Source organism: Leopardus geoffroyi, chromosome C1 (assembly GCF_018350155.1).
Source record: "Leopardus geoffroyi isolate Oge1 chromosome C1, O.geoffroyi_Oge1_pat1.0, whole genome shotgun sequence".
NCBI lineage: Eukaryota > Metazoa > Chordata > Mammalia > Carnivora > Felidae > Leopardus > Leopardus geoffroyi.
Window position 1 is genome coordinate 79,928,562 of NC_059328.1, and position 22,701 is coordinate 79,951,262.

The 22,701-nt window shown below is 44.8% G+C and overlaps 1 protein-coding gene, 1 long non-coding RNA gene and 1 pseudogene across 4 annotated transcripts in view; 1 reads left to right on the forward strand and 2 right to left on the reverse strand.

Annotated features, from left to right (window-relative positions):
• The window catches only part of ABCA4 (ATP binding cassette subfamily A member 4), a 132,124-nt gene that overhangs the window by 55,384 nt on the left and 54,039 nt on the right, over positions 1–22,701 (reverse strand). For 2 of the 3 annotated variants that reach the window (XM_045478341.1, XM_045478343.1), the window contains 8 exons: positions 19,500–19,705; positions 18,689–18,865; positions 16,496–16,718; positions 13,147–13,368; positions 11,063–11,267; positions 7,345–7,410; positions 4,604–4,693; positions 2,453–2,627 (listed from right to left, as the gene is read on the reverse strand). In XM_045478341.1, the coding sequence (XP_045334297.1) occupies positions 2,453–2,627; positions 4,604–4,693; positions 7,345–7,410; positions 11,063–11,267; positions 13,147–13,368; positions 16,496–16,718; positions 18,689–18,865; positions 19,500–19,705 (1,364 nt within the window). The remainder of the gene's footprint in view (positions 1–2,452; positions 2,628–4,603; positions 4,694–7,344; positions 7,411–11,062; positions 11,268–13,146; positions 13,369–16,495; positions 16,719–18,688; positions 18,866–19,499; positions 19,706–22,701) is intronic. The other variant, XM_045478342.1, reaches the window with a different exon arrangement.
• Positions 2–19,075, forward strand: LOC123598259. Its single transcript, XR_006712466.1, has 4 exons — positions 2–1,312; positions 5,560–5,619; positions 17,972–18,041; positions 18,796–19,075. It is a non-coding gene; the product is annotated as an uncharacterized LOC123598259 (long non-coding RNA).
• Positions 1,357–2,314, reverse strand: LOC123598258 (annotated as a pseudogene).

A 22,701-nucleotide genomic window follows, 5' to 3' on the forward strand; every position in this document is an offset into this window, starting at 1 on the left:
ATAGGAGTCAGTGGCAGAAAAGATGGCCTTTAGGACTGCTTTGGGATGGCAGCCCCCGACTCTAGGGTCAGTGATGACTCTGACAGTGATTCCTGCACTGGCTCTCAATTGAACCCAAACCATTATTAGCTGTGGGGACCAACAGTTTCCCATACAGGCTTTAGAACCAGTGTGTACATCCAGCCCTACTGCGGATGACCACATCTGTCATCTTTGCTTCTACTTATTTCCTAGTGCCCCAGGCAGGCACTGATAGGTTCCTGACGTTCCCAGCTGCAGAACCTTCACTTACAGCTAAAGATCCCTCCCCAGCTCAGCCATCACTGCTCCTGGTGATGTGGAAGCTTAATTAAAGTGTGCAGTGTGTGATCAATGCTGTGCCTCATATTATTATCACAAAAGCATAGGGCAGGGTCTTAATGAGAGCCCAGGCATTCAATATGTATTTGCTGATTGAATGATTGAAGGAAGACAGGGGAATTACCACCAACAATACTATTTCTGGATTCAAAACAAGAAGCCCAATATCAACATTGGCCCTTTTTTGGTAAAATGAGAAATAATGATGCCTGCCTCATGGGTTTGTTATGAAGATTAAATGAGCTAATACTTGTAAACACTTAGAACTATGCCAGCGTAAAGCAAAACTCGAAAGTATTATTACTATTTTTATTAAACATTGTGTTTCAACCCCCAGGGGAAGTTGCATTTCAGTAGTTGATGCAGTCATGTGTTTGCCTTTGAGAACCCTTGGGGTCCTGGATGGCGCTCTGGGCTCTCTGCCCGTATTAGTTAACAAGGAGAAAAATCAGTTGGATTTAGGGCTGCCTGGTCCAGCTCTGTCCCTGAGTTCAGATACAATCTCAGGTTATCTGGACCTGTACTTACAAGCTGAAATCTCTGTTGATCAACCACTAGAGGGAAACAGAACCAAATATAATGGCATCAGCCCCACATTCCATTCACCCTGAACCGCCCTCAGAGAACATTCCAATGTAGGGTGTACACTACATTGTTCCTTCCTGGGGCTCTGTAAGAGGTCAAAGGACTTGAAGACTGTGTGTCACGTGGCTTCCCTGCCCCCTGCGAGGGCCGCCTCTGACGCTCCTTGGGAAACCTTAGCTAGCCATGGTCTCCTTCTCAGCAGATGGTGCTCTGGTCCCTTAGAAAAGTGAAGGGAACTTCTTGACTTTTCTATGCAGAGCTTGCATCTTCCTGAACTTTACCTTCAATTGCCAGCCGGTTACCCCACAGGCCCCTCTAGAGACTACACCCTTTTTATTTTCTCCAGAACTACCACCAACCCTTACAGGTAGGAAAAGGAATCCTCTTTGTTTTGTTTTTGTTTTTTGTTTCTCTGTTTTTACTTTTATTTGCGTTTATTTTATGTAGAATTTACTCCTGGGCCATAAGTTTTTGTTTCTTCAGTTTCTTCTGTGGTATCTTTTTCTTCTGTGAACTTCCTCTTAAGGTTTAGGAACAATGCTCTTTTTCAGTGAGGATCATCTCAATGTGTCAGGGAGAGTTCATCCACGAGCCCTGTAAGTTCTATGCTGTATCTTGGGGGGCTTTGTTCACCTGGATGTGCTCAATGACCAGAGAATCTACATCTAAACCCTTAAGTTCAGCATTACTCTCTGCATTTTTAAGCATGTGCAGTAAAAATTCAGCACTTCTTTTTGGGCCACGGACCCTGTGTCCTGCCCCACTGTTTAGCACACCTACCAACTCCACCATTGTAGCGTCAGAACGGCACACATTGCTTCTGCGAAGTGACATTTTCAGATACTTGGTGGCTTTTCAGATATGCATACCCTTGATGGCCTGGGCAGTTTCGCCTGTGTTCTTAAAGTGAACATGAAGATTTGAACCTCTTGATTTGCATGATTTGGTGGGGTTTTCCAGGTCAAGTGAATAGCGAACCATTTTCAGAGATCACCTCAGGCCGCTTACGGGAAGAGCTAAAGGAATCCTCTTTGAAAATGAGTAGTACTCTCTGTAGACCAGGGGTATGTGGTGGTGATGGTCATAGTTTTATCACCATCATTGATGGTAGTGACACGGGAGAGGTTGGGGGTGGGAGGACAGGCTTACAGTGTCATAGATGAAACAACTGACAAGATCTAGCTCTTGCTCTCACTGAAGCATTGCAAGTTGGTGACCCTAGAAAGTCACTTTGACTCTCTGGATGTCCACTTCCCCAGCACACATAAGGGGCAATAAACTTACTTTACCTTCCTCTCCCACTTCTTGTGAGGATCAAATAAAACAACGTATGTGAATGAGCTTTAAATATTGCAGTGTGCTTTATACGCACTTGGGACACAAATACGTAGTATATTTTTGTCACTAATACACAATGGGAAAGAGTAAACTGTAGCTAATGAGGCAGAAGAGAGCCGGAAATGACAGGATAGAATGGCAATCCAGGATCTTTGCCCATAAAACTTACAAGGTGGTGGTTTTCCCTGCTCCATTGTGACCAAGCAACGCAGTGATCTGGTTCTCGTAGAAGGTAATGTTAAGACGGTCCACGGCTGGCCTGCTGTAGGGCTCAAAAATCTTTACCAGATTTTTCACACATACCCCAGGAACCAAGCCTGGAAGCTCTCGTTCAAAGAAGGAGTCTTGGAGGAAAAAAATGAACATGATATTAGTGTAATGCCTTAATGTATTCATTCCCCAAGGTTCTTTCTTCAGGCCACTGTCTTTTTCCCCCATGGCCTTAGTTATAGCCTTTGTACGGATTACTAGAGAATAACAATGGTAATAATAGTACCTAACACTTATTGAGCAGTTACTATGTGCCAGGCATTGTTTCAAATACTTTATATGTATTACCTCATTTTACCCTTGTAACAGCTCTGTGGGCGTAGATGTTATTATGCCCATTTATATAGATGGGGAAACCTAAGACACAGAGACATCAAATATCCAATCAAGGTCACATAGTTCATGAACAGCAGAGCTGAGATTTGAACCCAGAGCGCACTCACTGTCTATTTGGAGAGTTAGTCCCTAAGCTCAATCTTCAGGCCAGGCTGCCATTTCCAAGTCTGTAGGGACATTTCCTCATGGGCTTCTGGTAGCAGCTCAGGCTCCTTATCTTCCTCCCAAAACATAACTTTCCTTCAGACTCTCCCATGTCTGGTCCTGTAATGCCCCTCTCCTAGTCATCTTGGCTCAGGCCTTTGCATTAACTTTGTATAGAGCAGCTTTTTTGCTCCTCATACTTCATAGATCCTCAGTTACTGGGTAAACTCCACTCTTTTTTTTTTTTTTTTTTTATGTTTATTTTTGACAGAGAGTGTGAGCTGGGGAGGGGCAGACAGAGAGGGAGACACAGAATCTGAAGCAGGCTCCAGGCTGTGAGATGTCAGCACAGAGCCTGATGCAGAGCCTGAACTCACAAACTGTGAGATCATGACCTGAGCCAAAGTCAGATGCTTAACCACCTGAGCCAACCAGGTGCCCCAGGGTATAGTCCACTCTTCTTCATCACCGCCCCTCCAACTCTGCCCCTCCACTCACCCACTCTGACACCCTCCCGGTGCAGACCCTCATTAATGTAGTGTCCACTTCTCCCAACCTCCAGTCACTCTCTGCTTTAGTTCACCCTAGATAGCACCCCCTAATTTGTTAACATCGTAGTTCTGAGCATTGACTCCCCTACAAAACAACATCCCAATGTTTCTCCTATGTGTGCCTCCTGGTGTCTCCTAAAAATAAAGTGGACCAGGCCCCAGCCCCCCAATTTTGGACTTAGAATTCCACTCTGGGAGGAGGGCCTTCCCAGAGGCACTATTGACTGCAGACCAGCTCTCTGATGAGCCATGCATCATTGACTTCAGCTTTGTGAAATAGCACCTGGGGCAGGCCAGAGGGCCAGAGGCCAGACCTTCTCACACGGTGGCAGGCAAAGTCCAGGGGCCATGTTGCTTCTCTGACCCCAAGGTGAGGATGGCAAGAGCATTTTAGCATAACAGAGAAGTGTACATGCTTAGGGAATGGAGAACATGGGGAAAAGTACAGAACTGGTTTAAGATAGAAGGCAAAGAAGGCAAAGCCAGGGAATAGTTGCAAACCTAATTCATCAGCTCAGGAATTGTTAGGTAACTTCCACGGTCAGGAAAGGCTTTTGATGGTTTGAATGAATGGACCTCTAGATTTGTAAACTACGAATGAAGTGTAGTCAGCTCCACTAGACTCCTTCCTGCTGTGCACAGAAGCATTTATTTTTGTCTTTCCTTATAGCTCATATCCGCTTTAAGTCCCAGTGACCCAAGTTATTGTTCTTGCTAAATCCTCGGAAGTCAGCACATTTGTGCAACTCACTTGGGAATTGCCTAACAAGGGCACAAACACACCACATACTTGGGATTTGCTTTCTCTAGGAAATATGCGTTAATGTCTGGCTGGACCATTCATCCCACACACGTGCAGCTTGGCCCTTGAGGAGCTATCAGGTTTTAACCCTTGTCACCACAGAGTCAGTATCCTGGGTTTTACTTCACGCCAGGCATGAAGGGTTTTGCTCTAGCTTTTTACAGTAGTCTGAGCCTTTCCCTTGCTTCTGTTCTCTGCCCCTAATGGAGGTTTTTACCATGGGTCCCTTCTGGGTGTTCCGGATCCTCCATTTCCTCTGTTATGGGTTCCGTCTTTTCCAGGGCCCTTTCTTCTCTAGTTGAACAGCCTGCACCAACCAGAAGCCACTGTTATTCCTGGTGAGAGCTAACAATCAGTAAAGGCAGGAAAAGGAGGGGAGAAGGAAGTAGTTGCAGAGTTTCCTACCATAGCTGGAAAACAGTTCCCTCAGAAGGCCAAGTCAGCATTCCCAGGGGCCTGTGGGCCTATAAAGTTCTCAAAATGGCTGGTATTGCTGGCTGGATGGACTGTCAATCTTTGCTGAGCTCAGAGTGTATTTTGTAACAGGTGTTTCACTTCATCCTCTTAACATGTCAGCAGGGGCCCACAATGTCAGAAATTGTAATTAAGAAAAATTCACAAAACCAGGACCAAGTTTGCAATGGGGTAATTTTCTTTACCTCACCAACAGTAGTTTCTGCTCCAATCAAAAACATGTTAAAGTCATGATGAATCTTGAGAGAAGACGATTCAAGGAGATATGATGGGTAGCCAGCTTAAATTACAGATTGAAAAATAATTTACCTAAGCATTTTTATGGGCATTCAAGTCTTTTGGAACTAACCCCAGAGTTAGGACTGGTTGAGGTATAGGCTTATACAAATCGTTGGGGCACTTGGGTGGCTCAGTTGGTTAAGCGTCCGACTTTGGTTCAGGTCATGATCTTATGGCTCGTGGGTTCGAGTCCCATGTCAGACTCTGTGCTGACAGCTCAGAGGCTAGAGCCTGCTTCAGATTCTGTGTCTCCCTCTCTCTCTGCCCCTCCCCTGCTTGCACTGTCTCTGTCTCTCAAAAATGAATAAACATTAAAAACAACAATAACAAACTGTGAAGGTGGTGTAAACACACACAGAGGCTTTCTTTCTTTTCTTTTTTTTTTTTTTTTTTTTGTAAATTTGGCATTTGGTTTAAAAGGACATCAGGACATCCTGGAAGGGGAAGAGAAGCAAGCTGAAGAGCAAGCCAGCCAGAGAGGTAAGCAGGGGCAGGAGGAAACCACTGTCGCCAAGAATCTAAAGGCTCTGGTCTCAGGAGCACAGATGTGGGCAGGGCGAGTTTTTTTAATGCAGCGGCCAACCAGGGCCTCTGTCATTCCTGGTCACCCTCTTCGATCTGCAGCTGTGGGTGGAGGAGCAAGTAATGGGCCTGGTGGTCAGGGACCTGCCACCTTTGGCACTTCTATTTCTGCTTCCTGGGGGATTTTCAAATCGACTACCCACAATTCCTTTGATCACTTTACTAGCTATCCTACTGCACTAACATGCAACAAAATAGCAGGGGGAGATCTTCTACATAGTTTAGTCAGCAGGTGAGTTCCTTGCCAGGAAATGTGTGTCCCAGTTCCAGATTTTGTCCCAAGTGACAAAAGTGACTTAGACAAGGCACTGGTCCTCTTGAGCTCCATTTCTTTGTCTGTGAGAGGAGGGGATTAAGTGGGAAAACTCAGCTCTTTTCTGATTTTAGAGACAGTTAGGAATCTATTTCAGTCTAGCCTGTGAGGCAGGTGAAAAATATTTGGCTGCTGTTAGCAAAAATACATGTGATTCATTTTTGAAGGAGCACATTTGTCTTAAGATTTTTTTTTGAGAGAGAGCAGATTATCTGCTGAAATTGTAGAGGGAAAAAGTGCCCACAAGTTTTGATATTCACTGAAATTAGAAATGTTCAGGAATATGCTCCTGTGTTGAAAAACCCCATTTACAATGGATAACTTCATTATGGTTGAAATTTAAAAGTTATAGACAAGATAGACAAACCAACATAATAGAAAAATACTGAGCTGTTGAAATGCTATTTGTTTGAACCATAAAAACAAAACAAAACAAAATAAACCACCCAAGCCTTTTTTAAAGGCCCCAGGCTAATCACTTACAGAAAACAAACATCTATCTTAGTGCGTAAAGGATAAATCCTGGCCTAGACCCAATAATATAAAATAAAGTGCAGGTAGGTGAGGAACAGAATGGAAAGTATTTCTTTTGCTTCCAGAAACTACCAGCTCCAAGGAAGTCCCCAGTAATCACGGCAGGAATTTCTTGCCTTCTCATACCTCACAAAAGAGTCTATGGAACTTCTAGAACTCTCCCTGGGCTTCCTGTCCTGTTTAGTAGGAGAGGTACATTTTAGCTAAGATGCATTCTGGGCAAATACTCCCTTACCCCTCTTCCCCAACCATAAGTAAGATGAGTATTAGAGAAGAGTCTGGGAGTGTTTGTCTTGAAGATCATAGCTTCACCCCAACCTCTGGATGTACCTTTACCTTGGGAGAATGCATTAATTTATATTTTGGAAAGGAATAAAAAAGCAGGAGGGGAGGCAAAAGATAACTAGTACAAAGGTTTCTTCATGATTCTATGGATCTCCCTGCTTTAAATTGAGGAGTTGCAAAAGTCATTTGCACCCTAAAGTGGTTTGGCCTTTTTTTACTAGGCAATTTAATCCGCTGGGCACAAGCTGTATAGGACACAAGGGTTTAGCAATGCTCAGCCATTCACCCTGGCCCAGCAACTCCCAAAGGTGGGTTCCTAGAGGCTATGATGCTGCACCACAGTGGCAGAGCCCTCAGGAGGTAGCTAACTAATCAGGAATCACACACTTGACAGAAGGAGCCACCTCTATAGCCTATGTGTATCCATGACATAGCCAAAGGAGTTAGTTTCAAACATTAAGATTTTTATCAAAAAATTTTAAACAACTCACCTTCACCACCAAGCCAATAGGACTCTTGCAGAAGGAAGTACCAAGGAAGTGGGGTTCCATAGTTCCCTAAAAATGACAGGTAAATCATTTGAAATGACAGGGAAAAAGCCAAAGGAGTCCTGCATTACCACAGTTCTATAAAATCTGGAATTTATTTCTCTGAATCTCAAAGTAGAACTATAGAGATTTATAGTTCATAAGCATTACACAGCTACCCAGGGGCTCCCACAAAGACTACTCCTTCCAACATGTTTGAATTCAAAAGGTCACTTTTTTGGGTGGACCCAGCAACACTAAGACTGATGATCTTGGTTGACATTAGTTTTCCAAGAAAACATTTTATTAAAGAATTTAATCATGCCCTTTCTCAACAATCACCAGATGATAGTAATGATGATAGTCACTAACATTTATTGGATGCTCTTTCCATGTCAGGCATTATTGTAAGCACTTTTCATGCATTAAATATATTTTTTTAAGTTTATTTATTTATTTTGAGATAGAGAGCAGATGGGGGCAGAGAGAGAGAGAGGGAGAGAGAATCTTAAGCAAATTCTGCGCTGTCAATTCAAAGCCTGATGTGGGGCTCAAAGTCACAAACCCTGAGGTCATGACCTGAACCAAAATCAGGTTAACTGACTGAGCCATCCAGGTGCCCCTGCATTAAGTAATTTAATCCTGGAAACAATCCTAGGAGATAGGCAATGGTATTCTTGTGAATAAGGAAACTGAGGCACACTGAGTTTGATTCTTCTGCCCAAGGTCACAGATAATTAAACAGAGGTATAGGAATTCCAATATGGGTAATCTGGTTCTAATACCACTGATCTAAACTATCCTATGCTATTGGATCCATCTGGATTTCAAGGAAAAGACTCCCAAATTCTTCACTTCTCTTAGCAGGCTTTGCTCCCTTTAAAATGTTAATTTTGTAAGAATACTTTGTTTATTTAATATTATCCCATGTTCCATGACCACTAGAACGTCAGCCCTTCAAGTGTAGGTCTGGGTTTGTCTTTTCCACCCCTCTTTGCCCAAATGCTGGTGTTAAGCCAAACATATAGGTGCTGCTCAGTAAATAGTTTTTGGACAAATTAAAGTTTCAGCTCCGCTAAAATAAAGCCCTTGGATTATGGACAAATTTCATTTTCAATCCAACTAATTTTCAATTATTATATCTCCTAGTGGCCCAGTGAGATAGAAAAGCTGAGGCAAAGCAGGTCAAGTGTATTGCTCAAAGTCACCATTATGGGCTGAATTGCACCCCCTCCCAACCCCCAAAGATACGTTGAGGTCCATGGTAGAATACAAAATAGTTGGTTTTGTCCCCAGTTCCCAGCACAGAGCTTGTAAACCCCTCAGAATTTCCTGAGTCATAGGAATGTCTTTTGTTGTTCATAACAAGCCCCTTTCTCAACCATATCTGTGTTTATGCTAATGAGGTGACTCAGGGTAGGGGCGATAGATAGCTTCAGGATGGGGGCTGGTTGCCAAAAGGCCAGGCCTGGGAAAAGAGGATAGAAACTTTCAGCCGTACCCTCCATCCTGGTAGAGAAGGGGGCTGGAGATGGAGTTATAGAAACTTTTGAAGGAGATTCAGGGAGCTTCCGGGTTGGTGAGCACATCAAGGTATTCTCAAGGTAGTGCACCTGGAGAGGGTATGGAGGCTCCATGCACCACCCCTCCCGTACCTCCACTTAAGCACCTCTCCCGTTTGGCTGTTCCTGAGTTGTATTCTTTATTATAAAGCTGTAATTGTAAATAAACAACTTTCCTGAATTCTGTGAGTTGTTCTAGTGAATTATTGAACTGGGGAGGTGGTTGTGAGAACACCTGAATTTGTGTTCAGTTGGACAAAAGTATGGTAGCTTGGGCACTGTATTTGCTGCTGGTATCTGAAGTGGGAACAATCTTGTAGGACTGAATCTGTTTGTGGCGTCTGTGCTAATTGTGGGTAGTTACTATTAGAATTGAATTGTATTGTTGGACACCTGGTTGCATTAGAGAAATAGCTGATGCTGGGAAAAAATGACACATTTGGTATCAGAAGAGAAAAGACCCCAGAGTCTTAACCTCTGGCCCTGTTTGGAAATAGTTACTGCTAATGTGCTTAGTTGAGATTAAGTCACATTGGACTAGATAGAACCCTAATCCAATATGACTGTTATCCTTATAAGAAGATGGCCCTGTGAAGACAGACACACGGAGGGAGAACGCCACGTGAAGACAGAGATTGTTGAAAAACCACCAGAAGGGGGAAGAGGCAGGGGAGGCTCCTTCCCCTGCAGATTTCAGGGGGAGCATGGCCCTGCCAACACCGTGATTTTCTACTTCTAGTCTCCAGAACTGTGAGACAAAAAGAAAAAAAATTGTTTTAAGCTACCCAGTTTGTGATGTTTTGTTATGGCAGCCTTAGGAAACTAACATAGTCACACGGCTAGGATCCAAACCCAGGCCTTCTGGCTCAGCCTAGCAATCCTTCTCCTATTCCAGGGTTGCTGCCTATGTATTTCTGCCAACAATGGCTGCCCCAAGACGATGTGAGTTCATCCCTCCCCAGGGACTGGGCCCAGCCTCACTCACCCTGCCTGCTCTTGGCCATAGCACTGAAAGCCTGGTCATGGCTGCCACCGCATTAGGTGGCAGTTGGTTGACTTGGAACCCACTCAAATGGAGGCTGGACTTCTCTAGCTACCAGGAAATGCTGATTTGAAGGAAAATCTGATTTCTACACAGCAAAACAAAACTGTGCAAACACCCAGTTTTGATTCAGGAGTTGCTCTTCCATGCTGCAGATTAATCAGGTATTCATTCAATGTCCACCAAAAGTCAGGCACTATTTGTGGCACTGAGCCTGAAACACTGAACAAAACAGACTGTGGGCCCACTCTCATTGGCCCATATTCTACTAAGGGTAGAGAGTCAAGAAACAAACACATGAAGATACATCACGGCAGATAGTGATGTCTCAAAAATAAAGCGGGATATTCAGGAGCACTAAAGGAATGTTATTTATATAGGGATAGATATTTAGATATTTTCAATCTGGAAAGACTCCAGTGATGAGGTGACATCTGAACATAAGACTGAACAAAAGTGAGGAAGCAAGCCTGCAGGTATGTAGGGAGGGTGATGTAGAAACATGCTCCAGGCAGTGAGAACAGCAGGCGCAATGGTCCTGAGGAGGAAATGTACTTAGTGTATTGAAGAACAGTCAGTGAGGAGGCGGATGTGGCTGGAACAAAGAACATGAGGTAGAAGGGAAGGACACGAAATGGGGCAAACAGTTAGAGGCTGATAATGAAGCACTTTCTAGGCCAGGGCTGGGACACTGGATTTTACTCTGGGCAAGAGGAAAAACCACTGGAGGGATCTGAACAGAAGGCTGACACTATCTGACCCAGATTCTGAAAGGATCTCTGAATACAGCATGGAGAACAGACTGGTAGGCGATGACTATGGAAGGAGGCTTGGACTGGTAAGGTAGTGGTAGAGGTGGTGACAAGGGATCAGATTCTGGATCTATTTCTAAAGTAGGGCCACCAACATTCACTGATGGATTTTTGACCTAAGTTTAAGTTTCAAATGCTGGCTATGAAAGTCCACATTGAAAGAACTTAGGAAGGATGAGATTTAAACCAGATGAAAAGATGGGAGAGGGCTGGGAATCTGAAGAACCCAGTACCAGTACCTTTACCCTCAAGAGGTTGACACTTACCTGGAAAAACCTGGTCGAGGTACCAGGCAAGCAGTCCATAGAGAGCAGCATCAAGGAGCATCATCTTCATAGACATCAGGAAGCTGAATTCATCCCCTTCCATGGGGCTATTCCCGATATTGCCCCACTGCAGCCCCAGGCCTTGCTCCTCAAAGCGTACCAGGTACTCAGTGCCAAACCCAAATGCCACAGGAGACAGCAGGCTCTGCAGTGAGGCAGAGGGCACAGGAGATCAGCAGAGGTCTTTTATTCAACACAACAGCAGCCAGATGCCCTCAGGCTAGGAAGGAGGGCCAAAAGAGTGTCCAGGTTGTGTCCAGGTGTAAGGATACCCCAGGGAGGGGTTAAGGCAGTCTTTCCACAGGAAGAAAATTCTGAAAATGCCTCTCAGGACTTGGGGACCCCTGCCCAATACTCACTGGGCCATCTCTCACCTGTTCAATGGAATACAATTGTGTCATGGGAAAGACAAATACCACAAAAGCACAACACACCAAAGGACCAGAGGTCCTCATGTTCACCTTCCTACCTTTCCCCCCTTCTTCCTACCTCTTTCTTAACATCACACAGTTCTTGACAGAACAATGGGAATAACTTGAGCTTCTCTGTGTGAATCCCATTAGAAGGGTCCACAAAGTCATCGGTGTCCTAGGGCAGTCTAGGGGCCAGGCAGAGGATGGTCCCATGACTTCCTGAGGTCTGTCAGTGAGGCCAGAAAAGCCTCAGATTACACTGATGTCACCTTTTCTCATCTCCAGACTGGGGACAATCATTTTCTTAGGTTCTCTGTAGAGAGAACAAGTCAACTAAATAGGTGGTGTCCAAAAGGAAGCTGAAGAGGAAGGTCCACAGCCAAATCCCCACAGGTGGTCCCTTGCATGGCATAAAGCACACAAGCACATACAGAGGGATGGGCTCTTCTCATTTCCTCTGCTCAGAGGCCTCTCTGTAGCTTGCAGGACCCAGGGTAGGGTTCAAATTGTCTGTCTATTGAAGGAAGAGATTCTCCAGCTGTAGGTTCACAAAAACCATTGTAAAAATATCAGCTCAGCCCTGGTCCACACAGCTGCCAGAACTATAGCTTCTTGGTGGATCCATACACCCATGAAGCTAGTGGTCGCCTCAAAGTACTGATGTCTACTCAGTATATCAAGAGAGCCCAGCTCTGCCCACAGACTGAGTCAGAAGGACTTCTTGCTACTAGCCCATTATGATTTTAGAAAATTGGATACTATAAATAGCAGCAATTAATTTCTTGTTTAACATGAGAAGTAAAAGGCAGATGCCCTGGCAGCTCTACAGCCAGATAAGTTTGGGTTTGATTAGGACAACTTACACCTTGGATCTTTCCTCAATAAGAAGCAGGTGGTAGTCCTTTCTTGACTCCACTGCATAGAGAACTATGGAGGGAAGTTCTCAAAGACAAAACAGTCCACCCAAGAGAGCATGAAAACTGTTTGAGCCTGGTTAATGAGAGGGTGGAAATGGCCTATTTGAAAATGATAGAGAAAAAGGCAGTACCATTAGTTTGGGAATTGTGAACTAAGAAGTCTATCTTTCAAGAAAATCCTCTACTGGCAAGAAGGCTTGGCTCTTAACTGGCTCATTTCTGTACCCTTTCTGCACAGTGGTATACCATGATGAAGACCCTTGTAAGCTACCCGGATTCAAGTTTTTACGGAGAAAAACGAAAGTTTTTAAAGAATGGAAACATCTTTCTGGGCCTAACAGCTAGGGGGCTAGCTCCCTCCCTTCTGGATCTTTTCACATGATTTGAAAATAAAACTGAGTGAAATGGTCCACATTCTTCTCCTCTTGTGGACACATAAAGGGACCAATGAGTTGAACTGGTTTTTGATTGCTTCCCAGGGCAGACTCATCAGGTGGGTTTGGTAAAGAGGGATGGTTAGGTAGCTCAGGGTGAAGACTGCTCCAACTTTTGCCCCTGTGTCTTTAAACCTTACTTCCCTCTGAGCCAAAAGGCAAAGTGGATCCCCTCAAAGGGCAGGCCCATTTTCCAGGACCACTACATACCCCTCAAAGAAAATGTATCATATATTAGGAGTAAGCCCAAGGTCCCTCACCACAGCCATCTTCAGATCAGCCGTCATTCGGTCCTGCCAGGCGAAGCAGAGAATGTGTGGCAGGTAGAGGGTGAAGTAGATGACACCACTACAGGCTGCTGCCAGGCTGGCCCTGGAGAAGAAGGTGCTGAGCAGGAAGCACTGCATGATCGTAGCAGTGGAGAAGGCCAACAGGAACAGGAAGAGGATGAATGGATTGCTGTAATGTAGGATCCTTCCATGCTGAAACCAAAGAGGCCATCTGAGTCAGTAATTTCCACCCATGTCCACGGCACCATCCCTCTCAGGGGGCAACCTCTGTGCAGCGATTCTGGGCCTTCAGAAGCCCTCTGCTCCAGAGTGGTCTCTCCACCATCTTTGACTGGTGCCTAAATTTCCACATTTGAGACTCAGTGTGTTGAATTCCTTTGATCCTGTGAGTGTCATTCTCCCTGGGAGGGTAACACATTAGGCTGCCTATCAGTATGAGTAATTATTATGTATTAAGTAAGCAAATCTTTGATGGGAAGGGAGAAATAAGTCTAGAGGAGGAAGTCTAGGGGAGGGAGATCTTAGAACATCAAGAGCTCCAAGATACACTGAGGAGATGAGGGACAAGAAAGGGAGATAGGAGAGCCCCCAACAAGCTGTAATGTTTTGCTTGGGGCCTAACCTGCTGACTCAATCATGTGTAATCTGAGATTTACTACTCACACTGGTAAAAATATCAGTAATTAATCCACATCACTTGGAAGTGGATTAATCGTCCTCCTCCAACAATATCATCCAAATACATTTCATAGAACCCGTGGGCAAATACTCAGTATCTTTAACATTAACTAATGGCTATGTAGAAATCAGGACCAAATCAGCAATTTTCAGTAAGTGAGCTGTTGCCCAACCACATTATAGGAAAAACTGAGATGTTCACGCTTATTAGGCTTTCTTAGTTCTCCTTTACTATAGACCTCCTATGAGGAATTTTACGCTTTGCACATAACTCCAAATACATATAGATTGTCTTGTTCTTTTCTCGGGAGCATAAAGGCACAAATAGGTTCATCTCTTGAATGGGTTCTGATCAAGTGGTAGTGGTGCCCTGAAGCACCAGATTCCTCATAGGAAAGAGAGACAATGAGCAATGTGTGAGTGTGTGGAAGCTGAGTGGAACACAGATGCGCCACTTAGCTGCTACTGCTACCGATTCTCCCTCATTCACACTCTTGTGCCTGCCAGGCACAACGGAACAGATTAAAAAATAGAATAAAACAAATGGCAAAGGAGAGTGGAAGAGGGCTATGCCTAACTAGAACAAAACTCTGAGGAACTCTAAAGGAAAGTCAAAATTAGGACTCAGAGCTCCTGATTTTGTGTGTCAAAGAGCTCCCCACATCACCTGGAAAGCGCAGTCCTTTTCCTTAATCACACAACTCAGGAAAAGCAAGTCCATGGCTGAACATGTGGCTATGGCTGGAAGAACTTTAAGATGGTTGCTGGTATTTTCAGAAGAATAAAATCAGTTTCTTACCCCAGCTCAAAGCAAAGTCCTAGAAACTTCCAGACCTGTGTAGTCTCTCACTGACAAGGCAGAGGGGACAGCTACTTGGCTGACCCAACAGACTTACAGGCCTTAGCTTCCTCTAATGACCACTGTTCTTCTTTGTTCCTAATAGCCTGAATAACAGTGGAACCCGCCCCATTGTCCAGCTTCCAGATTCTTTCCTGCAGAGTTGAGGTGGGAAGGAAGAACAAGGCAAAGATGGGAGCGTCATCCTAAGGAATCCTATTCTGGTGTGGAAAGCTCTGTTTCCGTCATCACTGGAACAATGTTCTGGTTCCCACAAGGAGAAACCTCTTTGTGCAAGAAACTCTTAGTGAACATTCTTTACCTCACGTCCTAAAAGCTTTGAAGTCTTAATGCCCATTCTTAGGAAGGCAGATCTCAACGTCACTTCTCAGACATTGCAAGAAAACACACACGTTTATCCATTTTGCCTAAGTCTGACGCTTATGCATTTTGACTCCTTTAATTCTGAGGACACAAAATACCTTGGAAATGGGAAAAGGAGCAGACTGAAGGATGGGAAGGAACAAGGGACCACTAGAGGAAGATAAGGAGCTTAGCTTCTCCCCTCCTCTTTGTGGAGCTCCAGGACTCTGCACATTTAAAGCCACCAATTTAAAGCGAGGTTGCCTGAGCAGAATGACCTCTACATCAGAATTTTGACAGGGCTCTAGCACTGGGTTTGACTAAGGTCACAGAGCACACTGAATCTCAGTGCAACACTGAAAACAAAACCCTTCAGAATTAGTACATTTTACTGCAAAGAGAAGGGATAGGATTTGGTTTAACTGAATATCTGCTGGATGGACAGGATATATGATGGAATATTCTTGGATCAGGTTGACACCAGTATGATCCAGCACGGGATGGGACACAGCCAGAATCTATGGTTCAGCATACACGTTGCCTACTGCAGAGGGGCACTTAATATGACAATGCTAGGGAGGCAGAACAAGCTTGATAACACCAAGCTTGAAGTTTATACCAAATCCCATCTAATAAACATTTTAAAAAACTACCCAAATTTATGAAGTTATCATCTAACAAGTACAGAAGACCATCTGCTGTGGAGGAACTGCAAATGAAGGATAAGAATATATTATGAAATACTGTTTTATTTCCAAGTCTGGCCTGTGAGGGAGCTGCAAGCTTGCAGAGGATGGACCTATGTGTGCTGTCTGCAGCTATAAATACTCCTACCATGGAGAAAGGACAGACTCTAAATTCTATCCTTCGAAACAGAGTGGTCTTGGAGACTGTTCAGGCAGCAGAATGTCCTCTGATCAAGCCATGAATGGTGTCACCATGATGGTAATTAAACAGTCCAGGTCTTCTCTCTTAATATACTGAAAAGGCTCTTCACATTCCAACTCCAGCTGCTGGCTAGGGCAGTAATCCCAGGAAAACATTCTTTGTACTCATTTCTTCTGTGTCTGCAAAGATAGAACCCTTTGCACATACAATCACTCTGTGCTGGGCTCTCCTAACAGCAGCTTCTCCAGATAGTCCATGGAATGGGGTTAGATAGTCTATGCAGACTGTAGCACACTGGGCAGAAAGTGGGAGCAGGGAACACAGTATGATACAGAGGTTCCTTGGGGGGACATTTTATCTGAGTATTTTCCACCTTGGCTGAAATCACCAGGCAGCTGCATATGGCCGCTTTGGCTAAAATGGGCGGGCAGCTACATATCAGGCTATCCTTGCTAGCCAGATGACTGATGTAGGCATGAGTTCATTAATAGGAGGAAAGGTGGGAAGTACAAAACTATTCAAGATTTCCTGGACCTTCTCCATCTGGCTTACCATGATGAATGTGGTCAGAAGGAAGATGCTCATTGACATGATAGAGAAGCTGTCCAGGAACCAGGTAGACCAAATCACTGCATTGGAGACACCCTGATTTTTCAAGGTCTCCTTCAGTCGCAACTCCTTCTCCAAGACGATGCTCTTTACAGTCATGGAGACAGAGTAGATCCAGGCCAGCACCATGAAGATAGGGAAACAGCGGTTCAGGATGATCATAAAACTGAAGCAAGAGGAGAGAAGCAGAATAGTAGAATGCCCTGTACCTGGTAGAGGTGGACTAAATATTTGTCAAATGAATGTGTTGAGAACAAAGCCCAGATGTAGGGAAAGGCAGAAAATCCCCACTGGGCATTCAAAAGGCATGAATCTTTTACTGCATTGCACTTTGCCCCGAAAGAATTACTTTTTCCTTAGAGCAAGATGGTAGCTTTTTGGTTAGCCCAGATGAATGCTCTACAAGTAATATGTGTAAATAAAATTGTACTATGTATGTTACACAGTACAGACCTTGTAAATTCTTGTGGGAAAAAACTACAAACCTGTTGATGCAGTTGGGACTGGAATAGATACATGCTGACACTGAAGTCCAAGAAGGTAAACCACAAACAAAGGGACTTGGTGTTGGTGGTGAGATCCATAACTGGGCCCCCCAAACAGGTCAGGCAGCTTAGCACTATATATCCCAGAGGATCAAACCCCAATTAAGCAGGAAGAGGCACAAAAAAACCAGTACCACCAGTGTGACACTTTCAGAAGGCAAATGACCCATCAATAAATCAATCAGTAATCCAATAGCCACTAACTCCACCAGCCATGTACCAGTGGAATAATTCCATGGATGTTCATTCTAGCAAGCAGGATAGATTTGATATTCTGGAATTATTTTATTGTGAACTTTACACATATTTTGCGTGCACTTGATGTGCTAGGAAAGCCCTTAAGACTATTATCTATTGAAAACTGTTGGTTGTCAAAGGAAGGGCCCAATTCCAGTATGGGAGGGTTTTTTCTCAAGATGGCCCTAAGGACAGAACCAGAAATTCATGAAGCCTGCACTTTGGGGACCTGCCACCAGAGGGCTCTCCCACTCTAAATGGCCAGAATCCCTACTGCCTCCTCATTGTGTACCCCACTACCCTGCCAGCCACTCCCATTCTGATCCTAAAAGTGGAACCCCGCTTTTGCCCATGGCTCCACACCCCATCTCCGCCTATTATTTGAAACCATAGTGACTACAGAACAGACATCATTATCTCTTTAGTCTTGTGTTGAGCTGAGGAAGGAGAACCAATTGGACTAGGGTGCTGAGAGAGCATTTCCTGTGCCCATACTGGGCTTTATCTTACTGTCTTGTCAGGTAGCAATTTGACTGTTCCTTTTTTCAGGCGGTGTGTGTTTGTCTCCTCTCTGAACCCCACAGACACAATGTGCACTATGGTGAACTTGCTGGTCTTTTTCTTTTTTCTTTTCTAGGAGTTGAATCCTAAGCTAATTGTAGGTCTCTGCTGCTGTCCTGGAAGCATTTCTGCCCCCATCCACCATGGTAAATGAGGCCTCCTAGTGTCCTCTTCCTCTTTGTCCCTCTATCATCCCCCAAATACACCTTCAGTAAATAATAGGCTACTTGCTTAGCTTGCTATTGGCCAACAAATGTACAGTCCTGGGGGTGGGGATAGGGGTGGGCAGGAAGGGAGGGTTCCAGCTCATCCAACACATTCCTCTACATTCTCATTAAGCATGCGGCATGGGAATGTTAATTAAGGAAGGAGCTGCATTATTCTGAGGCTCCTAGGAACCAGACCTACTTGCAATGCAGAGTCCCAATTTGCTGATTTGGCAATCATTGGGGAAACACTCTGACCAGAACTCTTCCACATACCAAACATACTACGTAGTGGAAATTTAAAAAGCCTTTGTCCCCTTCCCCAACCTCACTTCCCTTGCTTTTATTTTCACCTTCCCTTTTCCACCCACAACACCAACTCCTTTCTCCCTGCCACTTCATTTGACCATCTGGCCCTGCCTGGAGTCTAGGAGAAGCCAGCTCCTCAGTTAGAGCTCTATTCTCTTCAAGCCGGCCCCACTCTCTGGGTTTCTTTCCAAAGAGACTGAAGCCTGAGGAGTACTCCCATCCCACCCCAGCAACCTGATTTGTGTGTCTGGGAGGGAGATTGGGAGCCTGTGACTCACGAGTCATCCACAAAGCAGGGATAAGGCATCTGCTGGAGATAGATTCCAACTGGAACTTCAACCTGCGCCTGACTCCTTGTGATCCCCTGTTCGATCATGTCCTGCAGATAGGCAAACCCTCCCCAGATGTATCGGAAATCTTCCACAGGATCGGCTCTGGGACCAGAATCCCAGTACCTACAAAGAAACCAACAGGAGGGACAAAGGATGTGAATGGAAATGGACAGCTCGCTGACACTTCATAAGTACAAGGGAACTTGGAACTCATTCTCTTGAAGTCTCACCCATAAAAATTTCCAAACTATCTGACTCTATTCTCTAATTCACAGTTTAAATCTGTTACAAATATCAGCCACAAAAAGACTTGTAATTGCTTTCATTCAAGGACCCTACATTGTGCTTTATGAAATATCTTATCTCCTCTTAATTTTATTTTTAGCCTCAGTCCAGTCTCAATCCCTCACTCTGTATTCAAATGTAATTTCCCAGTGACTTTGGAGAAACCTTATTTGTAGAATCTCTATGTGAAGATAATTCAATCCCTAGAGGTTTCCATCTCCACATTGCACAAAGGCCAGCTGGGGACAAGTGCTGAGTTGGCGGGGTGGGTGGGGGGTGTTGGTGATGACAGGGTAACTGAGCTCTCCTGGTCCCACCAACTAACAGGGCCAACTAGTTAGTTAGCTTAGTTCTCTGGTGCCAAAGTGTTTCTGTGCCTTTCCAAGTAACCCTCCTGTCCCTAGGAGGAGATGCTCCTTGCCCTTACATTCCTGCGGATATGTAGGGCCTTCAAGGTTGCCTGAAATATCACCTGTCCTTGATCTTATTGGTTTTCTCCACCACATCTATGTCCATCCGGATCTTGTACTTCACGTGGGGTGGCAGGGCACTGGTCCAGGGATACATGTCAGGGAACACGACACCAGCCCAGAACCTGTTTTCCTCCAGCAGAGACAGGGCTCGTTGAGTGAGCTGAATTTCATCATCATAGCTTTCAAACTTATCCAGGATCAAGCACTGCAGGTAATCACAAAAGTTGAGAGCATTTGAAGAACACCAACAGAAAAGTCTCAACTGCAAAAAAGGGCAGAGGGTAAGGGCTGCTGCCCCAAGGGATGGGTCAAACGCAAGGAGATCTATGAACTTACTGTCTGCTTAACTGTGAGGTCTGGTGTCAATTTTTCACTGTGTCTAGATTTGTGGGTAAAGAGGGCCTACAAACGCTGACTTGCTCTCATCCCTCCAGATTTAGTGAGGGCTGCACTACTCGGCTGTCCAAGGCTGTCCAAATATGCAAGCCTTTAAAATGACAAAAATACTCACAGCTCTCACTCCTCAGCACGGGGAGGCAAGGGAGTGGGGTCACATTGGATACAGGCTGCTTTGAAGATCAGAAAGCAAGCCGATAAAAGAGTTTTAAAGAGAGAGAGAAATAGTCCTAGTGGCGAACTTTCCTGCATCTCTGCAAACACACAATGATGGCCAGCTGAAGGATTAGAACAAGGAGGAAGAAAGAAAATAAAAGAAAGAGCCAAAATGATTTAGTCAGGAAAATCATTTCCAGTTACAGTTTTGACAGGTAATGTGGGTGGGGGAGAATTTCCTAATAGGTCTTTTTTCTCCCCCGGAAGAGACAAAACTCATTACCCACAAAAAAGCACTAAGAATTTCTTTTAATTTGAACACCGGGGCTTGTTCACTTTTATAGATTTGTTAAGGTATTAGACTACACTGGGATCTGATTTTTCCTTAACTTCTTCTTCCTATAATACACTAGGGTTATTGTGTCAATGTTTGTTTCTTAGAATATAACTCACGAGAGGTCAAATGGCCTTGTCTTGATTAATTTGTTCACCGAATACTTACCGAGAGCCTGTAATGTGCCAGAGCCTGCTGGCTCCAGGGATACAAGGAGGAAAGATAAACTTTCTTCTGAAGCTCTAGACCTAATAAAGAGAGGGTTGGAGTATACCAACCATAATACAGAATTACTGGGTTCTGATGAAAGGAAGCCCAGGGTAGTCTGAGAGTCCATCAGTAGCTAAGTCTACATGGAGGGGTATAGGAGGGCTGCCTGGAGGAAGGAACTCCTGAGTAGGATGAGGATAAGGAATTAGCCAAGAGAAAAAATCAAGGGGAAGGTCAGCTCCAGCATAGGGAACAGCATGTGGGGTGTCAGGAGACCTACAAGAACAGAGCAGTGGTTTCCATCTTTGGCTGTGTTTAGAACCACTGGAGAGCTTTACATAGACACCTACTCTCAGACACCACTCCAAACAATGACATCAGACCCTCAAAAGGGAGGGCCAGGGCATCAGCATTGTGCTGAATGCTCTTTCCAATGTGCAGACAAGTGGCAGTGACCAGAGGTGAGTGGTGACAGGTGAGCACTAGGAAGGTGGATGGGGACATCAGTTGCCCTACTGCACTTGCAGTGTGACCAACCAGCAAAGGGTTTCCTAGGACATGCAGCTTTCCATGCTAACCAGAGGCCTTCAAGACAAACTCTAAAAATGCGTAAGAAACCAGTGGAAAGTTTTAAGCAAGGGTATGATGTGTGGGGTCCGACTGTGTTTCAGTCACTGGTGAGGCAAGAAGGGAAGCAGGAAGACTGGTTAGGAGGCAATTGTGACAGAGGCTTAAAGGAACACATAAACTTACACAGAGTCTGTGAGTTATCTGGAATCCTCAGTTTACTGAAGAAGAAACAGAACTGGAGGAGATCTGACAGAGGTCACACAGCTAGCAAGTGGCTGGCCGTGGATTCCCTCCCCACTGTCCAGGAGGCCCAGACTTCCTCCCCTCATGTCAGGAACCTCGGATATAGCCTGGTCCACTGCCCCAACTGTGCGCTTCCAACTGTCTCGTAAAGCAGGAGAGCACAGTTATTATTTATCCTCACTTTGCAGTCCAGGGAACTTAGGTTCCAAGAAGTTGAGTAACTTCCCCAAAGTGGTGGAGTAGGTATCAAACTCTAGCTCACTTGATCCCACAACTAAAATCTGAAGTAGAGAAGCAAGGATGGTGGACAGGTCATAAAGGAACTGATCAGACACCTGAGCTCCCGCTGACCTGGTAAGAAGTAGGCAAGCCCAACTCTTCACCCAACCCCTCACTGCTAAGTCTCCTTTAGGAAACCTCAGAGGGTCAACCAGAAGCCTCACTGTGGCCAAGGAGCTGAATCGGAACAACAAAGTACAAAGTACTGCAAACCCACCCTCTTTGGGCCTTCTGAACTAAGCTGTCCCACCTCAGGCTCCACATCCTGGGAGCAGGTCCCATGTAATGTTCTCAGTCTTCTAGATAAAAAGAAAGGAAACAAAAGAAACTGTTAGCTTTCCAGATGATATGGGAAAGGAGAACACAGGTAATGAGAAAATATAGAGGGCCAAGGCTTAAGTGACACCATACTAAGTTATCTTAAATGGAAGTGGAATTTCTTTTTAAAATACCAGTAAGTGGGGTGCCTGGGTGACTCAGTCAATTGAGCGTCCAACTTCGGCTCAGGTCATGATCTCATGGTTCGTGAGTTTGAGCCCCACATGGGCTCACTGCTGTCAGCACAGAGCCTGGAGCCTGCTTCAGATCCTCTGCTCCCCTCTCTCTCTGCCCCTCCCCTGCTTATGCACTCTCTCTCAAAAACAAGTAACACGTTAAAAAAAAAAAAAACCACAAGTATAGTCATATATCACAGAATTAAAAAAATAGGAAATTTTCTTGACCCAGCTATTCTTTTGCAAACAGGCATTGCCCAGCATAGCACTAAAGGACTTAGTACCTCATGACACTGAAAGTCCTAAACATGTGTTTATTTTTTCTGGATGGAACTAACACAGGGTTTGGTATTTTATGATTTCCTTTTTTTTTTGGGGGGGGGGTGGGGAATATAGATTTTCACCACAGTCTAAGACCAAGGGTGTGACTCCTAGCCCTGGTCAGTACTTAAAAGCACCCTACGGGGACAGAGAACTGACAACCTGCTTGGGCAAGGAAGCATCAAAACTAAACTGCTA